This window comes from Python bivittatus, unplaced genomic scaffold, assembly GCF_059951505.1.
Source record: "Python bivittatus isolate LINGU-HERP-01145 unplaced genomic scaffold, Pbiv_v1 ctg000840_np1212, whole genome shotgun sequence".
Lineage (NCBI taxonomy): Eukaryota > Metazoa > Chordata > Lepidosauria > Squamata > Pythonidae > Python > Python bivittatus.
In genome coordinates, this window is record NW_028277113.1 from 21,268,121 (window position 1) to 21,279,801 (window position 11,681).

The 11,681-nt window shown below is 40.3% G+C and overlaps 1 protein-coding gene across 2 annotated transcripts; it reads left to right on the forward strand.

The window, feature by feature from the left end:
* Window positions 1–11: 11 nt before the first annotated feature.
* BLOC1S4 (biogenesis of lysosomal organelles complex 1 subunit 4) lies at window positions 12–6,381 on the forward strand. Of its 2 annotated transcripts, XM_007426428.4 has the most exons (6): window positions 12–277; window positions 725–796; window positions 1,372–1,473; window positions 2,432–2,566; window positions 3,754–3,847; window positions 6,297–6,381. In XM_007426428.4, the coding sequence occupies exons 1-6, from the start codon at window positions 26–28 to the stop codon at window positions 6,320–6,322; spliced, it is 681 nt and encodes a 226-aa protein (XP_007426490.2). In that variant the 5' UTR covers window positions 12–25; the 3' UTR covers window positions 6,323–6,381. The 2 variants fall into 2 exon arrangements, with proteins under 2 accessions (XP_007426490.2, XP_087986764.1); XM_088130638.1 differs by lacking the exon at window positions 6,297–6,381 and having other exon boundaries at window positions 3,754–3,899.
* Window positions 6,382–11,681: the final 5,300 nt, after the last annotated feature.

The following is an 11,681-nucleotide window of genomic DNA, read 5'->3' on the forward strand; positions in this document are numbered from 1 at the left end:
GCACTGTCCGGAAGACGCGGGGGAGATGGAGCAGGCGGCAGAAGCCCCTGCAGCCATCGCCCCGGAGGAGCCGCCGCTGCTGCCCCACTCTTCCTCCTCCTCCAGCGGTGATAGCGGCCACGTCTCTCAGAGTCACAGCAGTGCCTCCGGCATCGGAGAGGAGGACGCGGCGGGAGGAGAAACCTTGGGCGGGGAGTTTCTACTGGCCGCGGCGGCGGCTGACTACGCCTCCTACCTGCTCCCCGCGCCGATGGACAGCGTCGCCTCAGCCGGGCAGGCGAGTGAATGAACGGGTGGTGCCTTTTCTGGGCGGGCCCGCTTTGAACGCCAGCCCGCTTAAGCCTCTCACGTCGCCCTGTGCCCTCTTCCTTCCTCACCCTGCATAGCGTACTCCTTCAGACGACAATCGTTGGGGCGACAGCGTGTCTGAATTCCCCATGTCATTCTGTGAGGCATCCTAGCGGTGCTGTAGTCGCCATTCATTTTCAGCAGCAGTGGTTGGACTTCATAGCAAATTGCTTTAAATCCCAGGCGAGCCAAGGTAATGCCAGCGGGAAGTCACAGTCAACCGCGGGGCGTTCCGCAGCCGGTGGCCTCCGAGTCTTGCTGCCGCCTGATCTTTTTCCCTGGTGCGGGGAGGGTTATTCTGAGGTCTGGGCTCCCCCGCCTGCGCTTGCCGTTTCGCTGATACTTTTGAATTATTTATTTTGCCTTGTTTTTGCAGATTGAAGCTTTAGACAAGAGTCTTGAAGATTTGTTGATCAGGGTAGATGAGTTTGTGGGAATGTTGGACATGGTGAGTATGCTTCTTAAAAACACGTGAGTTGTGTTAGAAGTCTCTGTTGATGTTGAAAGCAACCTGGTGATTGGAATCAAACGACTTCAGATATGCTTTTTTACATATGGTTTGAAATGCTGGAATATGTGTTGGATTCCTGTCAGATCCCTGACCAGCCTCTGAGCAAGTAGTCTTCTCAAATAAGGCTTCTAGTGCTACTTGAGGAATACAATAAATCCTTCAAGAAGTTAGAATTTTAAACATTCTGTTTGACACTAACAAGGTAAATGTTTGTCATTATAACAATAAAAGATACTGGTGTTCAATTCTGACTTGTCTGTGATGTTGTAACTTGCTTTCCACATCTGCAGCATGTAGTAAACTCTTGAAATCTGCTTTTATCAGAACTACAGTAGAAGCATTTAGAGATCTAAGTGAAGTCTGGTGTTAAATCAGTCTCTAGGGTTGTATGCATTCATTTGGATGATAACTCAGTTTGTATAGCATTTTAAATGTATTGGCTAGATTTTGTCAAAGCTTACTGCTCCAAGTTGGTTCCAGTTAAGTATATATTTTGGGTTTTTTCCTTTTAGATTAGAAGTGATTCTTCTCAAGTAATTAATGAAAGTGTGCCACATATTCATGCAAAGGCAATGGAAATGAAGAAGCTTTATAGAAAGATTGACAAATTAGAGGTATGTGTTTCTAATGTCAATATTATAGTTCTCTTTACAAAGCTAATAGAAATTACTGTTTTATTTTCCTTTGGGGGGTTAGGTCTTGTAATGTTTTCCGTGTAGCAAGAGGTAACTCAGTGTAATGATTCTTTGCAGATCCTTAATTCCATAATCTATGTAGAACATCTTTCCAGCAAGAAATCGTGATTGAAAGGACAAGATGTTTCTGTGCATACTGCTTTCCCAATATGTTTTCATGAACACATGTATCTTAGATAAATTTTAAAGATAATAAGGGGAAATTTATTTTAAAGTTGCTGTTCTGCCCAAAGTCATTGGGAATCAGGTGGCATACAAGTTTAATTATATTATTATTGCCTTCTAATTTCTAGGTTCCTGGGACAGAAATGCATTTTTGTATTACAAATCTATATAGTGAATCACTATTTGATTCTTATGAACTTGTCATATACACATACATCTCCATTCTTTATTGAGTCACCTGATTTCAGATTAGTTCAGAAGTTTAAAATACAATCATGTGGTTTTCAAGTTCCTTTTTGGTTTATTTGTGTAATGTTGCATCATGCATTCATATTTCTAAACTAATTGTAACTTCCAAATATCATGGTTCTTGACCCTACCATTCATGTTCTTGCTGCTATCTCATCTAATTATATACTTACATTTAGTTTAGCAAAGTAAATTGGATTATAGGTCTTGATATTTATTATTTCAGGATTATTTGTTTTTCTCTTCCCTTTTTTATTCTTACAACAATTCTGTGAAGTAGACTAGGATGAGAAGAGTTGACCTACTCAGTCAGTGATTTTATTGTAGAGTAAGAACAGTTTGGCTCTTTCCAGGCTTAGTTCAGTACTCTAACTCAAGGGTAGGAAATTGAACCACTCTTAGTTAATGTTCTGTTGGAATGGTTGTTGCTACTGTTATTTTTTCCCCTTTTCTTTTAAACCAGGCTTTTGTAAAAATGATTGGTGATAATGTGGCTGGAATGGAGGAACAGATCATAAAGGCAGAATCAGACCTTGGAACTTTCCCAAATACGTTAAAAAAATTATTGTACACAATCAACGTGCCATCTTTTTTAAATGTAAGTTTTCTTCATTAAGGATGAACAGATGTGAGATATCAATTGAGATTAGTTTATGAAGTAGATTATAGAAATCTTAAATTTAAGCTTTTTGAATTTTCTAAAAGCATCTAGATGGCAACAGTTCCTTGTCTCTGCTATAGAGATTCAAATTAGGAATCGGTTACCTTCAGCATGTAGAAGAGGATGGAGTTGCGGTGGAATGAGCTATCTTGCTCAGCTACTATCAATTTCCTTTCTGCATGGCTTACGTGTGTTTAGAAAAGCTGTATAAAAGTGTTTGCCTGAAATAAATTTTTGGAGGACAAAAATCCGCTCACTGATTTGGGAGTCACCAAAATAAAAGGAAACAAGGATAGAAAGGTTCCTCATCTTGAAATATTAGAACCTTTTATAGATATTGGCTTACACATGCCTGTTTTGTTCAGAATTTTTTCCTTTGCACTTGTTCAGCAAAACAACAGCATTGGAATTATCTGTGCATATTGAGTGTGTTTGCATGGCAGATTGATTGACCTGGTTATCCACCAAAAGATAAGTAAAGGCCAGCCCCAATTAAATTAGGAGTAGTGAGGCTTAAAGCCAATCACTGGGGTGAGGGGGGTGCCACTACTGTCACAAAGCAGTTATTGCTGTCATTATTTACAGTGAAGGCAAGAGCCAACAGGGACCTGGGAAGGCAAACTTAGCTTCTGCACCCATTTTGTCCCTATTTGTCATGCATCTCCTGAGCCTGTATTTGGGATGGGGGAATGGGGCAATATGAAAGAAATGGCTGAACTCACTTTTTCAAGTGAAGTAACTTAGCATACATAAAGAAAGCTGCAAAAATGTCTGAGGCATCTTTGCAAGCCTTGCAAAAAGCACAGCTTGTTTAATGATTCAAAGAGAGTTTTTTCATTTGTGCTCTGCACATTGTAAAACTCCACAACCCTAGCAGATAAGACTTTCCATGCAAAATAAATAGTGGATGAATTTCTGACTTCCCTTCTAGATCCTGTCAAGGAATCCCTTCATGCACACAGAAACCTAAATGTAGGACTGTTTCAATATTTTCAAAATCTGCTCAGTATATTTCATGGAAGACACACAAACTTAAGAGGGATATTTTTTTCAAAACTATTAAAGTTGTGGGTTCTAAAAAAATCAGGTATACAAGTATTTTGATATGTAGATTTTCATTGCAGAAATCATCTTCATCAAGGCAGAATCAAGCCCTGTATGAGCCTATGGATCTCTTCAAGACTGAAGACTACTTTCCTTGTCTTGATCAAGCACAATGTATGTGATTTAGTTGAAAGTGACAACATGTAAAGGAGAGTGTTATCAGTAAGATCCATGCCAGCCTTTACATTATTGCTGCACTTTTTTTTTTTTTAGAAAACTATGGTGCCTTCCTTGTGTGTCCCACTTTGTCTTCAAGCATATTTACTTCAGCTGGATTTTCTGTAGAAGTACTATACTAGTCATTCTAAAGCACAACCTGATATACAGCCTTAAGTGGCAGCTAATTTTATCAATAGGAATTGGTAGTATATGTACAGGTGAAACTCGAAAAATTAGAATATCGTGCAAATGCTCATTTATGTCAGTACGGCAACTCAAAAGGTGAAACCAATATATGAGATAGACGCATTACATGCAAAGCGAGATATGTCAAGCCTTACTTTGGTATAATTGTGATGATTATGGCATACAGCTTATGAAAACCCCAAATTCACAATCTCAGAAAATTAGAATAATGTGAAAAGGTTCAATATTCTAGGCTCAAAGTGTCCCACTCTAATCAGCTAATGAATCCATAACACCTGCAAAGGGTTCCTGAGCCTTTAAATGGTCTCCCAGGCTGGTTCAGTAGGAATCACAAGCATGGGAAAGACTGCTGACCTGACAGTTGTGCAGAAAACCATCACTGACACCCTCCATAAGGAGGGAAAGCCCCAAAAGGTAATTGCAAAAGAAGTTGGATGTTCCCAAAGTGCTGTATCAAAGCACATCAATAGAAGGTTATGTGGAAGGGAAAAGTGTGGTAGAAAAAGATGCACAAGCAGCAGGGATGACCGCAGCCTGGAGAGGATTGTCAGGAAAAGGCCATTCAAAAGTGTTGGGGACTTTCACAAGGAGTGGACTGAGGCTGGAGTTAGTGCATCAAGAGCCACCACACACAGACGGATCCTGGACATGGGCTTCAAATGTCGTATTCTTCTTGTCAAGCCGCTCCTGAACAACAAACAACGTCAGAAGTGTCTTACCTGGACTACAGAAAAAAAGAACTGGTCTGTTGCCCAGTGGTCCAAAGTCCTCTTTTCTGATGAGAGCAACTTTTGCATCTCATTTGGAAACCAAGGACCCAGAGTCTGGAGGAAGAATGGACAGGCACACAATGCACGATGCTTGAAGTCCAGTGTGAAGTTTCCATAGCCTGTGTTGATTTGGGGAGCCATGTCATCTGCTGGTGTTGGTCCACTGTGCTTCATTAAGTCCAGGGTCAACACAGCCGTCTACCAGGAGATTTTGGAGCACTTCATGCTTCCTTCCGCAGACGAGCTTTATGGGGATGCTGACTTCATTTTCCAGCAGGACTTGGCACCTGCCCACACTGCCATAAGTACCAAAACCTGGTTCAATGACCATGGGATTACTGTGCTTGATTGGCCAGCAAACTCGCCTGACCTGAACCCCATAGAGAATCTATGGGGCATTGCCAAGAGAAAGATGAGGGACATGGACCGAACAATGCAGCGGAGCTGAAGGCTGCTATTGAAGCATCCTGGTCTTCCATAACACCTCAGCAGTGCCACAGGCTGATAGCATCTATGCCACGCCGCATTGCGGCAGTCATTGCTGCAAAAGGGGCCCAAACCAAGTACTGAGTACATATGCATGCTTATACTTTGCAGAGGTCCAATATTGTTCTATTTCCAATCCTTGTGTTATTGATGTCATGTAATATTCTAATTTTCTGAGATTGTGAATTTGGGGTTTTCATAAGCTGTACGCCATAATCATCACAATTATACCAAAGTAAGGCTTGACATCTCTCGCTTTGCATGTAATGCGTCTATCTCATATATTGGTTTCACCCTTTGAGTTGCCATACTGACATAAATGAACATTTGCACAATATTCTAATTTTTCGAGTTTCACCTGTATATTATATGAGCTGTAAGCAAGTCTAATCCTATCCTCTTGAGAGATTAGACAGAGGGAATAGGTGGGAGGGACTGGATATGAAGGAAGAAACCCAACTTCTCTCTCTAAATTACAAAGTGGGAGGAAAAGCTAAAGGAAAGGAAAAAATACAAATGGGAGCTGTGCTTGGTACACATAATTCCAAATGAAAAAACAAAAGATTATTACAAGTAATATTTTGAATGTACACATCAGTTCTATATCCCCCTTGCCTTTTCAGCCAGAATGGCTCAGAAAATCAACCTATATAATTCATCTCTGTATTTCCCTACTTCCCAAGACAAGACTAGATTAAGAATGGTACCTGACTGTGAAACCAAACTGTGTTACGTTTTCTGGCTAAACTCCTTTGAGGGATAACAAAGTTTATATGTAGAGAAATAAGTGGGAAAAAGAAATATACTGAGTTTCTTACTGTTAATATTAATCTCTGTACCACAGGGACATTTTTGAAATAGTTTAGTGGTACTTAAAAGTGCAATAAGGACCAAAATATGCATCGATGCTAATGACTGTGTCTGGATTCTGTTCAACGCAGTAAGAAGAAATCCACTGGCTGACTAGAGCAAAGCAAAAGCAACTTTGTTCTTTGAAGTGCTACAGATTAAAGAAAAACAGCAATATGTACAGATTGCTATGTTTCAGAGGCAACTGTTTCACAAAGTTTTTTTTCATGAATATCCTTTTATATAATATGAAATGTGTGATCACCAAAGTGCTTATAAGTTAAACTTGTAATTAAGCATTTAAATTGTTTTTAGATTAAAATGGCATTATTTTAAAGCACACTGTCCACATCTTAACCACAAAACCATCTTCACATCCTAAATGCATTCTAGAAACTGTGTGACAAGATGGTTTGGTTTTTTCGCAGTGTAAGATGGCAAGAAAGGAAATATTAATAACCAATTCCTGCAGTCCCTATCAAAACTGTACACTATGAGTTTGCTGTACAAGAGGGGCAGGGAGTCTGGCTGTGCTTTTCTTCTTTTTGTCACAAAAGGCTATAGTGATTTTCCATGTTTTTAACTGAGAATATGACTTATTCTTCTAAGGAATATTCTAACCCTTATTCTAAGGTTTGCTTAATCATGTTGTACAAGATTTTGAGGTAAAAATGAGATGGGGATTAGTAATATATAGTGAAGGGGGACACGGTGGCGCAGCGGCTTAATGACGCTGAAAGTTGCTGGCCAGAAATGGCTGACGCTTCGGCGGTTCGAGTCCAGCCTTCGCGCTAACCAGGGTGAGCTCCTGTTTCCTCCCCAGCTCCTGTCAACCCAACAGGTCAAAAACTCACGTGAGTAGATAAATGGGTACTCTCACTCCAGTGGGAGGAAAAATGCTGGCGGCGCCTTGCACGGGAGTCGGGAGCAGCTGCTGGTAAGTGCGAAACCACGCTCGCCCGAAAAGGGCGCGAAGCAACGGAAACCCCGCCTCGCCAGCTGGGCTCTGCTCTAGGAAGGAGGCTCTGGCAAACCACTTCCGAAAACAATTGCCTTGAAAACTGCAAAGGACTCGTCCAAAGCAGTCACTGCAGAGTCGGTAACGACTGAGCGCAGGATGGATGGATGGATGGATGGATGGATGGATAGATAGATAGATAGATAGATAGATAGATACGATGTATGTGGGCCAGTAAGATGATCTATGATTATGACAGCTCTATAACAGGAGCACGTGAAAGTTATATAGAATTCAAAGTGAGGAACTACCTCTGTTTGTACCGCCATCATATTATCAGCCAAACATTTCAAGTTTTAAATTGTGGGAGACAAATTAGTGTTCTTCAGATGTTCTGGATTTCAGCTCCCATTAATCCTGGGCTGCATAGCTCATTGATAAGTGTGAAAATAGTAGTTCAACAAAGGGAAAGTGGAGCTAAATTGATTAGGAAGATGCATATCTTTTCATTTGTCTCAACATAATGATTGTGAGCAACTGAATCAGAATTTTTTAGGAATTTACACGAAGGGTAGTAATATAATATATTTAGGCTATTTAAGTTTTACTTCAAGGGGAATAAGTCCATCACATGCTTGGTATAAATACAAGGTGAAGCATCTCATTTCATTTTCAGATCTGACCATATACCCTTTTGCATGGAAGCAATTGTTAATTGTACGTGATGAAATGCTATAGTAAGTAATACTGGCACATAAACATCAGAAACTATTCAGCATTTTCCAAATGAGTAAACTAAATGTAGGGAAGAAAAGTGGATTACATGATTTTACTGATGACCACTCAAAAGAGCATTATAGATGATTTTTCAGTGTAGCCTCTGGATTGCTATATATGAATTATTAGCAAGGTAATATAACTGGAGGTGGATGCAACCATTAAGATAGAACCAAAGGCAGCACTAGTAATTAGAAAGGCAAGATATTGTGAAGACACTAGTAATCCTGGCCAAGGACTGAAATGTGAAATGAACAAGAACCACCAGTTGAAAGGATACTGTATAACCGGTTTAGGGGCATGATGCCAAGGACATGAAATGACTATTCCAGTGGAGTGAAAGTGTTGAAGAATGAGAGGAGGAGTATCATTTGACACAAACGGTAATTAAAAGCATTTTAAAACCAATTAAGTTTTCCCTACTTTTTTGCTTTGATATTTCATTAGTTAAAAATGAAGTATCCAATTGGAGGACTACTGTGTCACTACAGGTAGTCCTCACTTAACGACCACAATAGAGACCAGAAAATTAAGCGGAGCAGTTGTTAAGTGAGCTGTGCCTGATTTTACCTTTTTTCGCAGTGGTCATTAAGTGAATCACCGTGGCCATTAAGCAAATCACGCAATTCCCCATTGATTTTGCTTGCCAGAAGCCAACTGGGAAGGTCGCAAATGACAATCGTGACCCTGGGACACTGCGACCATCATAAATGCGAGCTGGTTGCCAAGTGCCCGGATCGCGATCATGCAGGGGTGCTATGACGGTTGTAAGTGCAAGGAACAATTGTAAGTCCCTTTGTTTAGCACCACTGTAACTTTCAATGGTCACTAAATTAATGGTTGTTAAGTGAGGACTACCTGTATGAGAATTTAGTAAACCTAGTCAGAAGGAAGCATGCAGAGCTCAGTCATGCACCAAGCCAATGTAACTCAGAAATGAGATTTTCCAGGATATGTATAGGTTACCAAAAGCCTGAAGAGCCTAGGCAGAAGGAAAGATAACACCAGAGACGACCTCCAAACAGGGATAAGACATGGTGGAAAGAAATGTAACATGTTTTCAAAACTTTCACCAATGAAAATAACAAATGCTATCAAACTGCAAAACACTGAAACTCCAGTAAGTTTAAAACACAAGATACAAAATGAGTGGGAATGAGCCCAGTGTTTCACCAGAAAACGTGTAACAGGACTATTGCAGAAAAATCTGCAGAATTGATTGCTACATCAAAAAATTAGTTCAGAGTCTCAATAGATATTTTCATTGTCCATGTCTGGTGAGGGCCTTGAAGAGTCAGAAACATATAACTGACATGAATCATTGCAATGATTTGGGAATCAAATATTGCAGACAACAGATACTGTAAATGAAACCCTGTAACAGAACTGAAAAGCATATGCCATGGATCCAGGACCAAACCTAACCACTAGTATCAAGTGCTGTTGATGTGAGTGGCATAGACATCAAGATTTGGAGCTTCCCAATAACCAGGGGCCACGAATGCAGGATGAAGTTCCCATTCATTGAACAGCTTAGTGCAAAAGAGTCTCCTGTGTACCATTGTCAAAGGCCCAGGGTAAGTTGAACAAACAGTGGAGATTTTGTCATCTGTTGAAGTATTAAAACATGTTAGAATCGTCTATGTACACCTACATTACCTAGCTCTTTGCTAACCCGAATAAAAACATTAGGTTTTGAACATTTGAACTGGCTGATAAAGAACTCACCTGCCAGAAACCAGTAACTTGTGGTTCAACGATCTTGATAGGATGTAACAATTTCCCAAAGGAAAGTAAGGCACAACTCAAATGCAGGAGGGAATCAGAACTGAGCTGAAGAAACAGACCCAAAGAACTTGCATTTGCCTCCTCCTCAACACCATGTGGCTCAAAGACACAAAAGTAGTTGTTAATCATATGACCAAAATGAGGCACTGCATGCCCTTCATGGAGAACTAGGATTTTCACAATTGAAGTCCAACCTGAGAACAAGGAAAGGATGACTTGGACATAGTCTGTCATCTTAGTTAAGGCCATGCAACTAAGAATGAACCATGTAGCTAGAATTGGTAATCTCTGATGCAAAATATTTTGTAAAGAGCCACAGTACCATAGCAACACTCAGCAGGATGACAGAGAACTGGTATGGTATCATTCTGTACTTAAGATTCTCTTCATGTTCTTAGAGCAGGGGTTCCCAACCTGGGGTGCCCACACACCCAGAGGGTGTGAGATGGAATTTCAGAGGGTGCAACAATTTTATGCACTGAGTTAAAAGCTTTTTTTTTTTTAAGTTCAATTTGTTCACCCGCATTAGAAACTAGATTTCATCTTCAAACATACTACTTTTGTAGGGGGTGTGAACATTAAACATTTCCTAGAGGTGTGGGGCATAGAAAAGGCTGGGAACCACTGTTCTAGAGCAATAGCAATGTGATAGTGTTGGCAGACAAGCAAGAAATTCCATTTGATCCCCAAAGGCCACATACCCCATGACTGCAGAAAGCAATACAGCAATATCCTTAGGTTTTGTTGTCAAATGGAATTTATAATTTCAGCCACCAAGATGAATATTCATGAGAATTGGTGTTGGAAACTGAAATAAGTCTGTCTTGGTTAAAAGTAACCTAATGGTTTATTCTCTTTCCTTGGGAAATTGTTGGCTTTGTAGAAATTTCCCTTTATCATCTTATTCAAAAGCAGTAATCACCCAATCTATTGAACTGTAAATGAGGTTTCTGAACACAACCTAAGATATCAGTTATACCAAGAGTGAGCTATTCTTGATTGACAGTAGTCCAGCGGCTGCCCTGATTTCTCTTTTGTAGACCTTTCAGCATTCTGAGAGCAATATGGTCAACCATGCTTTTGGAGACCATCATCTAAGTGGTACTAACCTACTAATTTACAATACAACTAGCCTTGGCATGGAAAATCTTGAGAGTTGTTCATTTGTTGTCTATAAGTTGAAGAATAAAACTCCAGAAGAATAAAATACTTGGTTCTCACATGGCTGCCCCAAGCTGAATATTGTGACCTCCCAGAGGCTAATACCCCGTACTGGGCCAAAACCACCGACGAGTTAGGTAATTCACTTTGTTACTGTGAAAAAACTAGCAGAGTGTGAAGCTGTGATTAGAAAATAGTCTGGGAACTTTTTTTCCCTGTTGGGCCATGGAGAATGAGGCTAGAAGAGAATAATAATGATGACCCTGTTTTGTGAAGGCCAGGCAGTATGAGTAAGTCTCCACCATGTGTCCCTTGTCATGCCAAAGCATAATGCGTGTGTATCCAAGAGGTTTACTGCCACAAATTAAGTATTAGGGGGTTGAAATATTTCTACTTTTAAATGGTTTGTTCCAACCATTCCAGAAGTGTTCTGAGCTTGAAACAGACATGTTCTGAAACACAGCTGTTTCAAACTCAGAATGGCACTTTGCACACTATTCAGCACTTCCCATGGGGGGTGCTTTAAGGCCATAAATGCACAGAGTTACTTCATTAAAACACTGAGAAGGAACAAGATGCTATCACTGTAGTAGTTTAAAAAGCAAGGATAGTGCAAAACTACTAGTCCATATAACATGCTGCAGGCTGGGTTGGGCTCCTACCAATTAGCTAAGCTTTGAAGCATTATACTAAGTTACTATAGCATAGATGCAAATGCTGTATGTTTGAATGCACAGATACCACCCCAGCAAAAGTAAGTGCAAACCTGATTATATTAATTTTGCTCCTCCAT

Coding starts and splice junctions, on each gene's coding strand:
- BLOC1S4 (XM_007426428.4), top strand. CDS start 26: ATGGAGCAGGCGGCAGAAGCCCCTGCAGCCATCGCCCCGGAGGAGCCG. Junction 1,474..2,431: donor GAAAGATTGACAAATTAGAG/GTATGTGTTTCT, acceptor CTTTTAAACCAG/GCTTTTGTAAAAATGATTGG. Junction 3,848..6,296: donor TTGTCTTGATCAAGCACAAT/GTATGTGATTTA, acceptor TGTTCAACGCAG/TAAGAAGAAATCCACTGGCT.